Source organism: Acipenser ruthenus, chromosome 48 (assembly GCF_902713425.1).
Source record: "Acipenser ruthenus chromosome 48, fAciRut3.2 maternal haplotype, whole genome shotgun sequence".
Taxonomy (NCBI): domain Eukaryota; kingdom Metazoa; phylum Chordata; class Actinopteri; order Acipenseriformes; family Acipenseridae; genus Acipenser; species Acipenser ruthenus.
This window is the reverse complement of record NC_081236.1, coordinates 7656993-7679008: the sequence shown is the minus strand read 5'-3', so window position 1 is coordinate 7679008 and position 22016 is coordinate 7656993. Positions and strand designations below refer to the sequence as shown.

Genomic DNA, 22016 nt, shown 5'->3' with positions numbered 1-22016 from the left:
TGTATTACAAATCATTTATAAGATCATTAATGTCATGTCTCGAAGGTGATTCACACCCCCTGACTAGGTGGCAGTAGCACATGGAGTGAGGATTGGATCTGGTTGCTACACACTTCTTTGTCATCCAGCGCTCGTCTCTTGTTTTGCGCCGCGGCTGCTCCTGCGCAGGACCTCTTGAGAAGCTGCGCGGCTCTGCAGACTTTTAAACCCGTGGATGCGTGACCTGGATCTGAATTTGGACACGTTTTCCGCAGAATGTGCTCAGACTTAGTACCGGGAATAGAAAGTGCTGCTGCTGCGTGCAAAGTCTGTGTGTGATGCATGTATTTGAATGGGAAGGCTACGATAAAAACAGATATATCTTACTAAATACAAACCGAAGGCGGTGTTTCTGAATGCAAAGAGGATTCCGCTAGAGCAGTCTCAAACTAAACCAGTGAAGATGGACGTCAGTGTCTCCGTGTCGTTGTTTCAAGACGAGCTCGCCTCCACCGTCGAGCTCGCAGTGAAAGCGGCTGCAGACAGCGTCGTGTGCGCGATTACTGAAGCTGTGAGCAGCAAATTCACTGAATTACAAGAGGACATGTCTGCAGTGAAGAGAGAGAATGAAAGTCTGAAGCTGAGATTGGAAATATCAGAGAGCGAGCTGAAAGCCGTGCGAGGGTGTATAAACGCTGCAGATGCAGACATTAAACAGCCTTTCATATTTCAAGGTAAGATGGGTTTTATTGGGTGGTATTGCTCGGTCAATCCAACACCTCAAACCACCTTCTACTGGAAAGATCTTGGTTCGAATCTCTCTTCAGACACGTTTTAAAGTGTTTGATTATTATAAGCGCGGTTAATAGCACAGCTCTGTCCTAATATTGGTATAAGCAGTCTAATTGAGGCATTGTGTTATTTTATAGATTATAAGAACGTAGTGCATCTAACCTAGTCTAATTCATATTTAAATAGGTGTTCTAGAAACTAAGAAACTACTATATTGGTAAGTCTTAACCAGTCTGTAATTATAGAGGCTCAAATGGTGTCCTTCAGGTAAAGTGATGTCTTGTATAGAGTCCCACTGAGACAGTCGCAGACCATATTGCAGAGCTTTAGAATAATGATTTGGGACCTCATATCAACACACAGCAGCGCATCGTGTTTGACTGCACATCTGTTTTTAGATCAGTGGTTGCATTGTCTTCAGCTCCAGTGCTGTGTTTTTCTTTGGTACAGTCGCGGCTCATTATTTTGATGTAGTCCTGTTTCCTTATTGTTCCACACACACATTTACAACGATCTTTCCAGACCGAACTGGGTCAATACAGGGGGTGGCAGCAGCACCCTGCCTTCATGTATTATTAAGAATGGATAGTGGTGCAGTATATATTATACTATAACAGTGTGTATTATTAAGAATGGATAGCGGTACAGTATATATTATACTATAACAGTGTGTATTATTAAGAATGGATAGTGGTGCAGTATATATTATACTATAACAGTGTGTATTATTAAGAATGGATAGTGGTGCAGTATATATTATACTATAACAGTGTGTATTATTAAGAATGGATAGCGGTGCAGTATATATTATACTATAACAGTGTGTATTAAGAATGGATAGCGGTGCAGTATATATTATACTATAACAGTGTGTATTATTAAGAATGGATAGTGGTGCAGTATATATTATACTATAACAGTGTGTATTATTAAGAATGGATAGTGGTGCAGTATATATTATACTATAACAGTGTGTATTATTAAGAATGGATAGTGGTGCAGTATATATTATACTATAACAGTGTGTATTATTAAGAATGGATAGTGGTGCAGTATATATTATACTATAACAGTGTGTATTATTAAGAATGGATAGTGGTGCAGTATATATTATACTATAACAGTGTGTATTATTAAGAATGGATAGTGGTGCAGTATATATTATACTATAACAGTGTGTATTATTAAGAATGGATAGCGGTGCAGTATATATTATACTATAACAGTGTGTATTATTAAGAATGGATAGTGGTGCAGTATATATTATACTATAACAGTGTGTATTAAGAATGGATAGTGGTGCAGTATATATTATACTATAACAGTGTGTATTAAGAATGGATAGTGGTGCAGTATATATTATACTATAACAGTGTGTATTATTAAGAATGGATAGTGGTGCAGTATATATTATACTATAACAGTGTGTATTATTAAGAATGGATAGTGGTGCAGTATATATTATACTATAACAGTGTGTATTATTAAGAATGGATAGTGGTGCAGTATATATTATACTATAACAGTGTGTATTATTAAGAATGGATAGTGGTGCAGTATATATTATACTATAACAGTGTGTATTATTAAGAATGGATAGTGGTGCAGTATATATTATACTATAACAGTGTGTATTATTAAGAATGGATAGTGGTGCAGTATATATTATACTATAACAGTGTGTATTAAGAATGGATAGTGGTGCAGTATATATTATACTATAACAGCGTGTATTATTAAGAATGGATAGTGGTGCAGTATATATTATACTATAACAGTGTATTATTAAGAATGGATAGTGGTGCAGTATATATTATACTATAACAGTGTGTATTAAGAATGGATAGCGGTGCAGTATATATTATACTATAACAGTGTGTATTATTAAGAATGGATAGTGGTGCAGTATATATTATACTATAACAGTGTGTATTATTAAGAATGGATAGTGGTGCAGTATATATTATACTACAACAGTGTGTATTATTAAGAATGGATAGTGGTGCAGTATATATTATACTATAACAGTGTGTATTAAGAATGGATAGTGGTGCAGTATATATTATACTATAACAGTGTGTATTAAGAATGGATAGTGGTGCAGTATATATTATACTATAACAGTGTGTATTATTAAGAATGGATAGTGGTGCAGTATATATTATACTATAACAGTGTGTATTAAGAATGGATAGCGGTGCAGTATATATTATACTATAACAGTGTGTATTATTAAGAATGGATAGTGGTGCAGTATATATTATACTATAACAGTGTGTATTATTAAGAATGGATAGTGGTGCAGTATATATTATACTATAACAGTGTGTATTAAGAATGGATAGCGGTGCAGTATATATTATACTATAACAGTGTGTATTATTAAGAATGGATAGTGGTGCAGTATATATTATACTATAACAGTGTGTATTATTAAGAATGGATAGTGGTGCAGTATATATTATACTATAACAGTGTGTATTATTAAGAATGGATAGTGGTGCAGTATATATTATACTATAACAGTGTGTATTAAGAATGGATAGTGGTGCAGTATATATTATACTATAACAGTGTGTATTATTAAGAATGGATAGTGGTGCAGTATATATTATACTATAACAGTGTGTATTATTAAGAATGGATAGTGGTGCAGTATATATTATACTATAACAGTGTGTATTATTAAGAATGGATAGCGGTGCAGTATATATTATACTATAACAGTGTGTATTATTAAGAATGGATAGCGGTGCAGTATATATTATACTATAACAGTGTATTATTAAGAATGGATAGTGGTGCAGTATATATTATACTATAACAGTGTGTATTATTAAGAATGGATAGTGGTGCAGTATATATTATACTATAACAGTGTGTATTATTAAGAATGGATAGTGGTACAGTATATATTATACTATAACAGTGTGTATTAAGAATGGATAGTGGTGCAGTATATATTATACTATAACAGTGTGGATTATTAAGAATGGATAGTGGTGCAGTATATATTATACTATAACAGTGTGTATTAAGAATGGATAGTGGTGCGGTATATATTATACTATAACAGTGTGTATTATTATGAATGGATAGTGGTGCAGTATATATTATACTATAACAGTGTGTATTATTAAGAATGGATAGTGATGCAGTATATATTATACTATAACAGTGTGTATTAAGAATGGATAGTGGTGCAGTATATATTATACTATAACAGTGTGTATTAAGAATGGATAGTGGTGCGGTATATATTATACTATAACAGTGTGTATTATTATGAATGGATAGTGATGCAGTATATATTATACTATAACAGTGTGTATTAAGAATGGATAGTGGTGCAGTATATATTATACTATAACAGTGTGTATTATTAAGAATGGATAGTGGTGCAGTATATATTATACTATAACAGTGTGTATTAAGAATGGATAGTGGTGCAGTATATATTATCCTATAACAGTGTGTATTATTAAGAATGGATAGTGGTGCGGTATATATTATACTATAACAGTGTGTATTATTATGAATGGATAGTGGTGCAGTATATATTATACTATAACAGTGTGTATTATTAAGAATGGATAGCGGTGCAGTATATATTATCCTATAACAGTGTGTATTAAGAATGGGTAGTGGTGCAGTATATATTATACTATAACAGCGTGTATTATTAAGAATGGATAGTGGTGCAGTATATATTATACTATAACAGTGTGTATTATTAAGAATGGATAGTGGTGCAGTATATATTATACTATAACAGTGTGTATTAAGAATGGATAGTGGTGCGGTATATATTATACTATAACAGTGTGTATTATTATGAATGGATAGTGGTGCGGTATATATTATACTATAACAGCGTGTATTATTAAGAATGGATAGTGGTGCAGTATATATTATACTATAACAGTGTGTATTATTAAGAATGGATAGTGGTGCAGTATATATTATACTATAACAGTGTGTATTAAGAATGGATAGTGGTGCGGTATATATTATACTATAACAGTGTGTATTATTATGAATGGATAGTGGTGCAGTATATATTATACTATAACAGTGTGTATTATTAAGAATGGATAGTGATGCAGTATATATTATACTATAACAGTGTGGATTATTAAGAATGGATAGCGGTGCAGTATATATTATCCTATAACAGTGTGTATTAAGAATGGATAGTGGTCCAGTATATATTATACTATAACAGTGTATTATTGAGAATGGATAGTGGTGCAGTATATATTATACTATAACAGTGTGTATTATTAAGAATGGATAGTGGTGCAGTATATATTATACTATAACAGTGTGTATTAAGAATGGATAGTGGTCCAGTATATATTATACTATAACAGTGTATTATTGAGAATGGATAGTGGTGCAGTATATATTATACTATAACAGTGTGTATTATTAAGAATGGATAGTGATGCAGTATATATTATACTATAACAGTGTGGATTATTAAGAATGGATAGCGGTGCAGTATATATTATCCTATAACAGTGTGTATTAAGAATGGATAGTGGTCCAGTATATATTATACTATAACAGTGTATTATTGAGAATGGATAGTGGTGCAGTATATATTATACTATAACAGTGTGTATTATTAAGAATGGATAGCGGTGCAGTATATATTATCCTATAACAGTGTGTATTAAGAATGGATAGTGGTCCAGTATATATTATACTATAACAGTGTATTATTGAGAATGGATAGTGGTGCAGTATATATTATACTATAACAGTGTGTATTATTAAGAATGGATAGTGGTCCAGTATATATTATACTATAACAGTGTATTATTGAGAATGGATAGTGGTGCAGTATATATTATACTATAACAGTGTGTATTATTAAGAATGGATAGTGGTCCAGTATATATTATACTATAACAGTGTATTATTGAGAATGGATAGTGGTGCAGTATATATTATACTATAACAGTGTGTATTATTAAGAATGGATAGTGATGCAGTATATATTATACTATAACAGTGTGTATTATTAAGAATGGATAGTGGTGCAGTATATATTATACTATAACAGTGTGTATTATTAAGAATGGATAGTGGTGCAGTATATATTATACTATAACAGTGTGTATTAAGAATGGATAGTGGTGCAGTATATATTATACTATAACAGTGTGTATTATTAAGAATGGATAGTGGTACAGTATATATTATACTATAACAGCGTGTATTATTAAGAATGGATAGTGATGCAGTATATATTATACTATAACAGTGTGTATTAAGAATGGATAGTGGTGCAGTATATATTATACTATAACAGTGTGTATTATTAAGAATGGATAGTGGTGCAGTATATATTATACTATAACAGTGTGTATTATTAAGAATGGATAGTGGTGCAGTATATATTATACTATAACAGTGTGTATTATTAAGAATGGATAGTGGTGCAGTATATATTATACTATAACAGTGTGTATTATTAAGAATGGATAGTGGTGCTGTATATATTATACTATAACAGTGTGTATTAAGAATGGATAGTGGTGCAGTATATATTATACTATAACAGCGTGTATTATTAAGAATGGATAGTGGTGCAGTATATATTATACTATAACAGTGTGTATTATTAAGAATGGATAGTGGTGCAGTATATATTATACTATAACAGTGTGTATTAAGAATGGATAGTGGTGCGGTATATATTATACTATAACAGTGTGTATTATTATGAATGGATAGTGGTGCAGTATATATTATACTATAACAGTGTGTATTATTAAGAATGGATAGTGATGCAGTATATATTATACTATAACAGTGTGTATTAAGAATGGATAGTGGTGCAGTATATATTATACTATAACAGTGTGTATTAAGAATGGATAGTGGTGCGGTATATATTATACTATAACAGTGTGTATTATTATGAATGGATAGTGATGCAGTATATATTATACTATAACAGTGTGTATTAAGAATGGATAGTGGTGCAGTATATATTATACTATAACAGTGTGTATTAAGAATGGATAGTGGTGCGGTATATATTATACTATAACAGTGTGTATTATTATGAATGGATAGTGATGCAGTATATATTATACTATAACAGTGTGTATTAAGAATGGATAGTGGTGCAGTATATATTATACTATAACAGTGTGTATTATTAAGAATGGATAGTGATGCAGTATATATTATACTATAACAGTGTGTATTATTAAGAATGGATAGTGGTGCAGTATATATTATACTATTACAGTGTGTATTATTAAGAATGGATAGTGGTGCAGTATATATTATACTATAACAGTGTGTATTATTAAGAATGGATAGTGGTGCATTATATATTATACTATAACAGCGTGTATTAAGAATGGATAGCGGTGCAGTATATATTATACTATAACAGTGTGTATTATTAAGAATGGATAGTGGTGCAGTATATATTATACTATAACAGTGTGTATTAAGAATGGATAGTGGTGCAGTATATATTATCCTATAACAGTGTGTATTATTAAGAATGGATAGTGGTGCGGTATATATTATACTATAACAGTGTGTATTATTATGAATGGATAGTGGTGCAGTATATATTATACTATAACAGTGTGTATTATTAAGAATGGATAGCGGTGCAGTATATATTATCCTATAACAGTGTGGATTATTAAGAATGGATAGCGGTGCAGTATATATTATCCTATAACAGTGTGTATTAAGAATGGATAGTGGTCCAGTATATATTATACTATAACAGTGTATTATTGAGAATGGATAGTGGTGCAGTATATATTATACTATAACAGTGTGTATTATTAAGAATGGATAGTGGTGCAGTATATATTATACTATAACAGTGTGTATTATTAAGAATGGATAGTGATGCAGTATATATTATACTATAACAGTGTGTATTATTAAGAATGGATAGTGGTGCAGTATATATTATACTATAACAGTGTGTATTAAGAATGGATAGTGGTGCAGTATATATTATACTATAACAGTGTGTATTATTAAGAATGGATAGTGATGCAGTATATATTATACTATAACAGTGTGGATTATTAAGAATGGATAGCGGTGCAGTATATATTATCCTATAACAGTGTGTATTAAGAATGGATAGTGGTCCAGTATATATTATACTATAACAGTGTATTATTGAGAATGGATAGTGGTGCAGTATATATTATACTATAACAGTGTGTATTATTAAGAATGGATAGTGGTGCAGTATATATTATACTATAACAGTGTGTATTATTAAGAATGGATAGTGATGCAGTATATATTATACTATAACAGTGTGTATTATTAAGAATGGATAGTGGTGCAGTATATATTATACTATAACAGTGTGTATTATTAAGAATGGATAGTGGTGCAGTATATATTATACTATAACAGTGTGTATTAAGAATGGATAGTGGTGCAGTATATATTATACTATAACAGTGTGTATTATTAAGAATGGATAGTGGTACAGTATATATTATACTATAACAGCGTGTATTATTAAGAATGGATAGTGATGCAGTATATATTATACTATAACAGTGTGTATTAAGAATGGATAGTGGTGCAGTATATATTATACTATAACAGTGTGTATTATTAAGAATGGATAGTGGTGCAGTATATATTATACTATAACAGTGTGTATTATTAAGAATGGATAGTGGTGCTGTATATATTATACTATAACAGTGTGTATTAAGAATGGATAGTGGTGCAGTATATATTATACTATAACAGCGTGTATTATTAAGAATGGATAGTGGTGCAGTATATATTATACTATAACAGTGTGTATTATTAAGAATGGATAGTGGTGCAGTATATATTATACTATAACAGTGTGTATTAAGAATGGATAGTGGTGCGGTATATATTATACTATAACAGTGTGTATTATTATGAATGGATAGTGATGCAGTATATATTATACTATAACAGTGTGTATTAAGAATGGATAGTGGTGCAGTATATATTATACTATAACAGTGTGTATTAAGAATGGATAGTGGTGCGGTATATATTATACTATAACAGTGTGTATTATTATGAATGGATAGTGATGCAGTATATATTATACTATAACAGTGTGTATTAAGAATGGATAGTGGTGCAGTATATATTATACTATAACAGTGTGTATTATTAAGAATGGATAGTGGTGCAGTATATATTATACTATAACAGCGTGTATTAAGAATGGATAGCGGTGCAGTATATATTATACTATAACAGTGTGTATTATTAAGAATGGATAGTGGTGCAGTATATATTATACTATAACAGTGTGTATTAAGAATGGATAGTGATGCAGTATATATTATACTATAACAGTGTGTATTATTAAGAATGGATAGTGGTGCAGTATATATTATACTATAACAGTGTGTATTAAGAATGGATAGTGGTGCAGTATATATTATCCTATAACAGTGTGTATTATTAAGAATGGATAGTGGTGCGGTATATATTATACTATAACAGTGTGTATTATTATGAATGGATAGTGGTGCGGTATATATTATACTATAACAGTGTGTATTATTAAGAATGGATAGCGGTGCAGTATATATTATCCTATAACAGTGTGGATTATTAAGAATGGATAGCGGTGCAGTATATATTATCCTATAACAGTGTGTATTAAGAATGGATAGTGGTCCAGTATATATTATACTATAACAGTGTATTATTGAGAATGGATAGTGGTGCAGTATATATTATACTATAACAGTGTGTATTATTAAGAATGGATAGTGGTGCAGTATATATTATACTATAACAGTGTGTATTATTAAGAATGGATAGTGATGCAGTATATATTATACTATAACAGTGTGTATTATTAAGAATGGATAGTGGTGCAGTATATATTATACTATAACAGTGTGTATTAAGAATGGATAGTGGTGCAGTATATATTATACTATAACAGTGTGTATTATTAAGAATGGATAGTGGTGCAGTATATATTATACTATAACAGTGTGTATTATTAAGAATGGATAGTGGTGCAGTATATATTATACTATAACAGTGTGTATTATTAAGAATGGATAGTGGTGCAGTATATATTATACTATAACAGTGTATTATTGAGAATGGATAGTGGTGCAGTATATATTATACTATAACAGTGTGTATTAAGAATGGATAGTGGTGCAGTATATATTATACTATAACAGTGTGTATTATTAAGAATGGATAGTGGTGCAGTATATATTATACTATAACAGTGTGTATTATTAAGAATGGATAGTGGTGCAGTATATATTATACTATAACAGTGTGTATTAAGAATGGATAGTGGTGCAGTATATATTATACTATAACAGTGTGTATTATTAAGAATGGATAGTGGTGCAGTATATATTATCCTATAACAGTGTGTATTAAGAATGGATAGTGGTCCAGTATATATTATACTATAACAGTGTATTATTGAGAATGGATAGTGCTGCAGTATATATTATACTATAACAGTGTGTATTATTAAGAATGGATAGTGGTGCAGTATATATTATACTATAACAGTGTGTATTATTAAGAATGGATAGTGGTGCAGTATATATTATACTATAACAGTGTGTATTATTAAGAATGGATAGTGGTGCAGTATATATTATACTATAACAGTGTGTATTATTAAGAATGGATAGCGGTGCAGTATATATTATACTATAACAGTGTGTATTATTAAGAATGGATAGTGGTGCAGTATATATTATACTATAACAGTGTGTATTATTAAGAATGGATAGTGGTGCAGTATATATTATCCTATAACAGTGTGTATTAAGAATGGATAGTGGTGCAGTATATATTATACTATAACAGTGTGGGTTATTAAGAATGGATAGTGGTACAGTATATATTATCCTATAACAGTGTGTATTATTAAGAATGGATAGTGGTGCAGTATATATTATACTATAACAGTGTGTATTAAGAATGGATAGTGGTGCAGTATATATTATACTATAACAGCGTGTATTATTAAGAATGGATAGTGGTGCAGTATATATTATACTATAACAGTGTGTATTATTAAGAATGGATAGTGGTGCAGTATATATTATACTATAACAGTGTGTATTATTAAGAATGGATAGTGCTGCAGTATATATTATACTATAACAGTGTGTATTATTAAGAATGGATAGCGGTACAGTATATATTATACTATAACAGTGTGTATTATTAAGAATGGATAGTGGTGCAGTATATATTATACTATAACAGTGTGTATTAAGAATGGATAGTGGTGCAGTATATATTATACTATAACAGTGTGTATTAAGAATGGATAGTGGTGCAGTATATATTATACTATAACAGTGTGTATTATTAAGAATGGATAGTGGTGCAGTATATATTATCCTATAACAGTGTGTATTATTAAGAATGGATAGTGGTGCAGTATATATTATACTATAACAGTGTGTATTATTAAGAATGGATAGTGGTGCAGTATATATTATCCTATAACAGTGTGTATTATTAAGAATGGATAGTGGTGCAGTATATATTATACTATAACAGTGTGTATTATTAAGAATGGATAGTGCTGCAGTATATATTATACTATAACAGTGTGTATTATTAAGAATGGATAGCGGTACAGTATATATTATACTATAACAGTGTGTATTATTAAGAATGGATAGTGGTGCAGTATATATTATACTATAACAGTGTGTATTATTAAGAATGGATAGTGGTGCAGTATATATTATACTATAACAGTGTGTATTATTAAGAATGGATAGTGGTGCAGTATATATTATACTATAACAGTGTGTATTATTAAGAATGGATAGTGATGCAGTATATATTATACTATAACAGTGTGTATTATTAAGAATGGATAGTGGTGCAGTATATATTATACTATAACAGTGTGTATTATTAAGAATGGATAGCGGTGCAGTATATGTTATACTATAACAGTGTGTATTAAGAATGGATAGTGGTGCAGTATATATTATACTATAACAGTGTGTATTAAGAATGGATAGTGGTGCAGTATATATTATACTATAACAGTGTGTATTATTAAGAATGGATAGTGGTGCAGTATATATTATACTATAACAGTGTGTATTATTAAGAATGGATAGCGGTGCAGTATATATTATACTATAACAGTGTGTATTATTAAGAATGGATAGTGGTGCAGTATATATTATACTATAACAGTGTGTATTATTAAGAATGGATAGTGGTGCAGTATATATTATACTATAACAGTGTGTATTATTAAGAATGGATAGTGGTGCAGTATATATTATGCTATAACAGTGTGTATTATTAAGAATGGATAGTGGTGCAGTATATATTATACTATAACAGTGTGTATTATTAAGAATGGATAGTGGTGCAGTATATATTATACTATAACAGTGTGTATTATTAAGAATGGATAGTGGTGCAGTATATATTATACTATAACAGTGTGTATTATTAAGAATGGATAGTGGTGCAGTATATATTATACTATAACAGTGTGTATTATTAAGAATGGATAGTGATGCAGTATATATTATACTATAACAGTGTGTATTATTAAGAATGGATAGTGGTGCAGTATATATTATGCTATAACAGTGTGTATTATTAAGAATGGATAGTGGTGCAGTATATATTATACTATAACAGTGTGTATTATTAAGAATGGATAGTGGTGCAGTATATATTATACTATAACAGCGTGTATTATTAAGAATGGATAGTGGTGCAGTATATATTATACTATAACAGTGTGTATTAAGAATGGATAGTGGTGCAGTATATATTATACTATAACAGTGTGTATTATTAAGAATGGATAGTGGTACAGTATATATTATACTATAACAGTGTGTATTAAGAATGGATAGCGGTGCAGTATATATTATAATATAACAGTGTATTATTAAGAATGGATAGTGGTGCAGTATATATTATACTATAACAGTGTGTATTAAGAATGGATAGTGGTGCAGTATATATTATACTATAACAGTGTGTATTATTAAGAATGGATAGTGGTGCAGTATATATTATACTATAACAGTGTGTATTATTAAGAATGGATAGTGGTGCAGTATATATTATACTATAACAGTGTGTATTATTAAGAATGGATAGTGGTGCAGTATATATTATACTATAACAGTGTGTATTATTAAGAATGGATAGTGGTGCAGTATATATTATACTATAACAGTGTGTATTAAGAATGGATAGTGGTGCAGTATATATTATACTATAACAGTGTGTATTAAGAATGGATAGTGGTGCAGTATATATTATACTATAACAGTGTGTATTAAGAATGGATAGTGGTACAGTATATATTATACTATAACAGCGTGTATTATTAAGAATGGATAGTGATGCAGTATATATTATACTATAACAGTGTGTATTAAGAATGGATAGTGGTGCAGTATATATTATACTATAACAGTGTGTATTATTAAGAATGGATAGTGGTGCAGTATATATTATACTATAACAGTGTGTATTAAGAATGGATAGTGGTACAGTATATATTATACTATAACAGCGTGTATTATTAAGAATGGATAGTGATGCAGTATATATTATACTATAACAGTGTGTATTAAGAATGGATAGTGGTGCAGTATATATTATACTATAACAGTGTGTATTATTAAGAATGGATAGTGGTGCAGTATATATTATACTATAACAGTGTGTATTATTAAGAATGGATAGTGGTACAGTATATATTATACTATAACAGTGTGTATTAAGAATGGATAGTGGTGCAGTATATATTATACTATAACAGTGTGTATTATTAAGAATGGATAGTGGTGCAGTATATATTATACTATAACAGTGTGTATTATTAAGAATGGATAGTGGTGCAGTATATATTATACTATAACAGTGTGTATTATTAAGAATGGATAGTGGTACAGTATATATTATACTATAACAGTGTGTATTAAGAATGGATAGTGGTGCAGTATATATTATACTATAACAGTGTGTATTATTAAGAATGGATAGTGGTGCAGTATATATTATACTATAACAGTGTGTATTATTAAGAATGGATAGTGGTGCAGTATATATTATACTATAACAGTGTGTATTAAGAATGGATAGTGGTGCAGTATATATTATACTATAACAGTGTGTATTATTAAGAATGGATAGTGGTGCAGTATATATTATACTATAACAGTGTGTATTAAGAATGGATAGTGGTGCAGTATATATTATACTATAACAGTGTGTATTATTAAGAATGGATAGTGGTGCAGTATATATTATACTATAACAGTGTGTATTAAGAATGGATAGTGGTGCAGTATATATTATACTATAACAGTGTGTATTATTAAGAATGGATAGTGGTGCAGTATATATTATCCTATAACAGTGTGTATTAAGAATGGATAGTGGTGCAGTATATATTATACTATAACAGTGTGTATTATTAAGAATGGATAGTGGTGCAGTATATATTATACTATAACAGTGTGTATTAAGAATGGATAGTGGTGCAGTATATATTATACTATAACAGTGTGTATTATTAAGAATGGATAGTGATGCAGTATATATTATACTATAACAGTGTGTATTATTAAGAATGGATAGTGGTGCAGTATATATTATACTATAACAGTGTGTATTAAGAATGGATAGTGGTGCAGTATATATTATACTATAACAGTGTGTATTATTAAGAATGGATAGTGATGCAGTATATATTATACTATAACAGTGTGTATTAAGAATGGATAGTGGTGCAGTATATATTATACTATAACAGTGTGTATTATTAAGAATGGATAGTGATGCAGTATATATTATACTATAACAGTGTGTATTATTGAGAATGGATAGTGGTGCAGTATATATTATACTATAACAGTGTGTATTATTAAGAATGGATAGTGGTGCAGTATATATTATACTATAACAGTGTGTATTATTAAGAATGGATAGTGGTGCAGTATATATTATACTATAACAGTGTGTATTAAGAATGGATAGTGGTGCAGTATATATTATACTATTACAGTGTGTATTATTAAGAATGGATAGTGGTGCAGTATATATTATACTATAACAGTGTGTATTATTATGAATGGATAGTGGTGCAGTATATATTATACTATAACAGTGTGTATTATTAAGAATGGATAGTGGTGCAGTATATATTATACTATAACAGTGTGTATTATTAAGAATGGATAGTGATGCAGTATATATTATACTATAACAGTGTGGATTATTAAGAATGGATAGCGGTGCAGTATATATTATCCTATAACAGTGTGTATTAAGAATGGATAGCGGTGCAGTATATATTATACTATAACAGCGTGTATTATTAAGAATGGATAGTGGTGCAGTATATATTATACTATAACAGTGTGTATTATTAAGAATGGATAGTGGTGCAGTATATATTATACTATAACAGTGTGTATTAAGAATGGATAGTGGTGCGGTATATATTATACTATAACAGTGTGTATTATTATGAATGGATAGTGGTGCAGTATATATTATACTATAACAGTGTGTATTATTAAGAATGGATAGTGATGCAGTATATATTATACTATAACAGTGTGTATTAAGAATGGATAGTGGTGCAGTATATATTATACTATAACAGTGTGTATTATTAAGAATGGATAGTGGTGCAGTATATATTATACTATAACAGTGTGTATTATTAAGAATGGATAGTGGTGCTGTATATATTATACTATAACAGTGTGTATTATTAAGAATGGATAGTGGTGCAGTATATATTATACTATAACAGTGTGTATTATTAAGAATGGATAGTGATGCAGTATATATTATACTATAACAGTGTGGATTATTAAGAATGGATAGCGGTGCAGTATATATTATCCTATAACAGTGTGTATTAAGAATGGATAGTGGTCCAGTATATATTATACTATAACAGTGTATTATTGAGAATGGATAGTGGTGCAGTATATATTATACTATAACAGTGTGTATTATTAAGAATGGATAGTGGTGCAGTATATATTATACTATAACAGTGTGTATTATTAAGAATGGATAGTGATGCAGTATATATTATACTATAACAGTGTGTATTATTAAGAATGGATAGTGGTGCAGTATATATTATACTATTGCAGTGTGTATTAAGAATGGATAGTGGTGGTGTATATATTATCCTATAACAGTGTGTATTATTAAGAATGGATAGTGGTACAGTATATATTATACTATAACAGTGTGTATTATTAAGAATGGATAGCGGTGCAGTATATATTATACTATAACAGTGTGTATTAAGAATGGATAGTGGTGCAGTATATATTATACTATAACAGTGTGTATTATTAAGAATGGATAGTGGTGCAGTATATATTATACTATAACAGTGTGTATTATTAAGAATGGATAGTGATGCAGTATATATTATACTATAACAGTGTGTATTATTAAGAATGGATAGTGGTGCAGTATATATTATCCTATAACAGTGTGTATTAAGAATGGATAGTGGTCCAGTATATATTATCCTATAACAGTGTATTATTGAGAATGGATAGTGGTGCAGTATATATTGTACTATAACAGTGTGTATTATTAAGAATGGATAGTGGTGCAGTATATATTATACTATAACAGTGTGTATTATTAAGAATGGATAGTGGTGCAGTATATATTATACTATAACAGTGTGTATTATTAAGAATGGATAGTGGTGCAGTATATATTATACTATAACAGTGTGTATTATTAAGAATGGATAGTGGTGCAGTATATATTATACTATAACAGTGTGTATTATTAAGAATGGATAGTGATGCAGTATATATTATACTATAACAGTGTGTATTATTAAGAATGGATAGTGGTGCAGTATATATTATCCTATAACAGTGTGTATTATTAAGAATGGATAGTGGTGCAGTATATATTATACTATAACAGTGTGTATTAAGAATGGATAGTGGTGCAGTATATATTATACTATAACAGTGTGTATTATTAAGAATGGATAGTGGTGCAGTATATATTATACTATAACAGTGTGTATTAAGAATGGATAGTGGTGCAGTATATATTATACTATAACAGTGTCTATTCTATTATTAAAATCTATCATTTGCTCAAAACAGCGTGAAGCTGCAGTTTGTTTGTTAGAAATATTCTAATCATAAAATAAGTAAATAAAGTACATTGTTCAGCTGATGGTAAACAGAATTAGGAAACGATCGCTCATATTGTTTAAAATCCAGACACTTACTAATACAGGGTATAACAGAATTAGGAAACGAACGCTCATATTGTTTCAAAGCCAGACACTTACTAATACAGGGTATAACAGAATAGAAGGGATGTGATTGAATGTATATATACAGTTCACATGGCGTTGCACAAGTAAGCTTCCAATGTTGTTATTAATGATTATTACACAGGTGGAGTTTGTACAAAAAAACATATTGCTGCACTTTGAAGAGTCAGAATTGTGTAAATCACTTGTTTCCATGAAGGTGCTTTGAGAATAAGCAGCTCTCCTGCTGCAGCCCCTTGTCTGCTCGTTGTATTTGACACATTGAAACTTGTATTCTGTGTTGACAGTTTCCATCCCAGCCATTATCACAATACAGTATGAGTTCACAGAAAGACATTCCTCAGACACTTTGCTGAGACTTGCCTCTGTTGTCCTCAGCTGTTGTGCGGTTTCCTGCTGCGAGGGACAATGTGTTTTAATTTGTGAGTTAAAAAAGGGTAAAGTAACACTCTTAATTAAAAATAAATCAATAAAATAAGAGAAATAGCTCCTCTTAGACCCGCTGGCTTCATCTAGACAATGTGGGGAAGCTATTATTATTATTATTATTATTATTTATTTCTTAGCAGACGCCCTTATCCAGGGCGACTTACAATTATTACAAGATATCACATTATTTTTACATACAATTACCCTTTTATACAGTTGGGTTTTTACTGGAGCAATTTAGGTAAAGTACCTTGCTCAAGGGTACAGCAGCAGTGTCCCATACCCAATGTCCCATAGGGATTGAACCCACAACCCTCCGGTCAAGAGTCCAGAGCCCTAACCACTACGCCACACTGCTGCCCAACAAGATGCTCGGATATATTGTGAAAAGTGTTGAATTTAAATCAAGGGAAGTAATGTTAAAACTTTACAATGCATTAGCAAGACCACATCTAGAATATTCTGTTCAGTTCTGGTCACCGCGTTACAAAAAGGATACTGCTGCTCTAGAAAGAGTGCAAAGAAGAGCAACCAGAATTATCCCGGGTTTAAAAGGCGTATGCAGACAGACTAAAAGAATTGAATCTATTCAGTCATTCTGACAAGGGGCTGGCTTTGTAGAGGAGCCTAGCTAGTAAGTAAGAGTTGTAATTTTATACAATTTTGTTTCCCACAGATCCCATAGAGAGCCACGCTATCCCCGAATCTGAAGCACAGGAAGGGCCAAAGATAGAAGCAGTTTACACACAAGAGGAGTCCTTTGAGCAGGAGTGGTGTGCAAGTCTAATACAGGTTACAGAGCTGCCATGTGTTAAAGATGAAGACGTCCCTGAACAGGAGTGTGTTCCTATTAAAGAGGAATTCATAGAACAGGAATGTGTCTCCATCCCAGAGGAACTTCCTACTGAAAATAATGTCTGTACACTTGAGGAGAACAACAAGCTGGGATCCAACCTGTGTGATGATTCTCCATCTGGATGTGATCTGGGATTTGGAGGTAATCCTACAAAACAAGCAGCATTGAGCTGCCTATTGATCCAGAACCTGGTACTGAACACCAGAAGTGTGCTTGAGATTAATATATTAACCAAGGGGAACTGCCCATCCACTATGTCAACAAGGACATCACTGTGCTTGCTCCTGAGGCACCTGCTAGATGTGCAGCCACTGCCACGCCTCTTTAGAATGCTGTGAGATCAGCGCTGTCCAATAACGCTAGATGTGCAGCCACTGCCACGCCTCTTTAGAATGCTGTGAGATCAGCGCTGTCCAATCACGTTAGATGTGCAGCCGCTGCCACGCCTCTTTAGAATGCTGTGAGATCAGCGCTGTCCAATCACGCTCCTGGAGTCCATTCCACTCCTCATTGAACAGGTTCACTTCTATAAAGTGCTGCTCCTGTGCCTGGATGGAGCTTTAATTGGTTCAATTAAACAACTCAGAACAGGGTTGGAACAAAGAGCAGGAGTGGAAGGGCCAGCTTTGGACACCCCTGTGTTAGATCTGTGCCTTTCCCCATTTCTGATAGACTGTTTGCAGTTGTGCTGCTCCCACAGCTTTACGGAGCTGCAGGGATCACATGTCCCATCACTGGGTGATGTCAGATCCAGTCGGGTTGCTTAGCGTCACCAGAAGAAACATTTCAGTAGAGCATTTCTGTGGAGAGTATGCAGCAGCATCGCCACAATGAGAGTGAACCCCGTATTGTATGACTCATCAGTCTTATTTTATTTCTTACACTTTATTCAAATACAATATCATTTTTAAACACTCATCTCACTACAACTATCCCAGGGACTGTAATGTTTGCTCTCAGCGGTTCATTTCACTCTTGTGCGTCTCACAGTAAGCATTGCTGTGTTATTATTGTCATGTTTATGACATGAAGCCCTGCAGAACAGTACATGTGGAAGAATGCTGTACAATAACCTTTGTCTCTCTTCTCTTTCTTTCTTTAGCTTCTAAAGTAGATGAAGGAGAACACGACTCCACTCTATCACCCCAGTGCAAAAACTCTACTAGAGGCGAACCACAGTGCAAGAAACACAGAGAAACGACACCCCAAGAAGAGTATGTGAAGACATTGAGAACTCACTCAGTTACAATCCCTTCTTTACAAGACAGACACCCACTTACTGTGGAGAGTACAGAGACGGCACATTCTGCATGTTTTAACAATTCAGAAACCCAGGGCAACGTGAAGACCTTACCTCATTCTATTAAAGGTGGGAGGAGTTCCTGTCAATTAGACGCTCCTGAAACTCACAAGGGAAATCCCACAGGAGGCACTACGTGTTCCTGGGCTGATTGTGGGAAGAGTTTCAATCATATATCACTGCTTAAAAGACACCAGCGCATTCACACAGGAGAGAAACCTTCCCACATACAGACCAGTGATAAGAGTTTCACACAGTTAGGAAATCTTCATTCACACCAGCGCATTAACATAGGAGAGAAACCTTATCACTGTGATGTTTGTGGGAAGAGATTCAGTCTCATAGGAAACCTTAAAAAACACAAAGCCATTCACACAGGAGTGAAACCTCATCACTGTGATGTTTGTGGGAAGAGATTCAGACAGTTAGGAGACCTTAAAATCCACCAGCGCATTCACACAGGAGAGAAACCTCATCACTGCACTGAGTGTGGGAAGACATTCAGTCACATAGGAAACCTTAAAAAACACAAAGCCATTCACACAGGAGAGAAACCTCATCACTGTGATGTTTGTGATAAGAGATTCATACAGTTAGGAGACCTTAAAAGACACCAGAGCATTCACACAGGAGAGAAACCTCATCACTGCACTGAGTGTGGGAAGACATTCATTCACATAGGAAACCTTAAAAAACACAAAGTCATTCACACAGGAGAGAAACCTCATCACTGTGATGTTTGTGGGAAGAGATTCAGACAGTTACGAGACCTTAAAAGACACCATACAATTCACACAGGTGTGTAATCCTCTCCCTGCACTTAGTGTGTGAAGAAGTGAAGTCAGTTGCAGGCTCTCAGAACTCGAGAACATTCTCAGAATTGCAGACTGAATACAGAAATATTTTCTGAAAACAAAAGAATAAACCTGCTTGATAAACAGGGTCCCCCCTCATCACAATCTGTTCAGATCAAAAGCTCACAGACTCAAATATGAACGAGTACGTCTTGTATTCATCGTCTTGTTGAGCATTCGGATTGTGTTACCTCACATTAGTAATATATTAAATAGATGTGTTATTATGAATGCACGTTTCTCTTTCCTTTCTCATGCGTTGCTCAGCCTCTTGCAGTGGGTTCTGTGGAAGCTTCTCCGATACCACGGTGAATCTGCGGTACCTCAAGACACAGCACAGTGTACTGCAGTTATCATGCAGGCAGCTTGCAGTGTAAAGCAGTACTGTTTCCAGCAGGGGGCACTAGAGAGCTTTTAGGAATGTAATGGGCTGCATACCATTGCTTCCTAACGAGATGATTTCTGCTCAGGATGTGTTTAATACTGCCCTCTCTCTCTCTCTCTCTCGGGTACTCTATTAACAAACATAGGTTCTGTGTTTTTGATATCAATTTGTTGATTGACAACGAGACTACTAAAGCAAATAAAATCTATATTAAAAATGCTTTGCTGCCTGAATTAAATGCTGTTTTAAATGATGTTCAGTGTCTTGTCAATCAAGGATTTCATTTTAAAAGTCCAGTAATAAATACCGTAGATGTCCTTGTTTCTGCATTTCTTATATATACCATGACTGGAGCAGCCTTTTAAACTGCTGTCTGCTCATACAAGCGATCCATGTACAATCAGGCATATATTTTGTCATTGAGTATTCTATAGCTCTGTGGTTTATACAAATAGTTTTTTCATGTTTAACTTGATGTTGCTTTGAAGCCCGTTTCAGTTCTGCGCTTTCCTGTAAAATGTTCCCCGCTGTTACAAGTTTGTTATAACTTTTTATTATTTATGATTTTTGGAAATGCACTCTCGTTAGATATTTTATGATCTGTAGTTTCAAGTCGTTATTATTTGTAGTGTTTTAGATTGCAAGGTTGTGAGATTTTAAACAGCAATCTCACACGCCTGCATGGAAGTTAGAATCAGGGATGGAGGATTTATAAACTGCAGAATCAGGAATGGAAGACAGAGCAGGCATTTTCAATACCTGGAAATGGGACTTTTAACAACAATGCCTCCATCTTTTGTTTGAAGTAGATTATGATTAGCTTCTCCACAGCTTAGTATGCAGCTCTGTACTGAATCGCAATTGACCCAGATGGTTGTCATTGCTGGCATCATTAGGAGCACTAGGCACTGGGAAATGTAGTTCTGATGCCATTTTAAAATCCCAGAACTACATTCTCTTTAACAGATTTCCATAAGTGCTGTGCGCTTCACCACTATCTGTGGAAGAGGCTGAAAGCAGAGACACGCAATGCTGTTACAAAGCAATGCCAGCAGCATTCATCTGGA

The 22016-nt window shown here is 32.3% G+C and overlaps 1 protein-coding gene across 1 annotated transcript; it reads left to right on the top strand.

Annotated features, from left to right (window-relative positions):
* Positions 1–60: 60 nt before the first annotated feature.
* On the top strand, positions 61–21805 carry LOC131721243 (zinc finger protein 626-like). The gene is made up of 3 exons (XM_059014701.1): positions 61–713; positions 18231–18551; positions 19513–21805. The coding sequence occupies exons 1-3, from the start codon at positions 443–445 to the stop codon at positions 20514–20516; spliced, it is 1596 nt and encodes a 531-aa protein (XP_058870684.1). The 5' UTR covers positions 61–442; the 3' UTR covers positions 20517–21805.
* Positions 21806–22016: the final 211 nt, after the last annotated feature.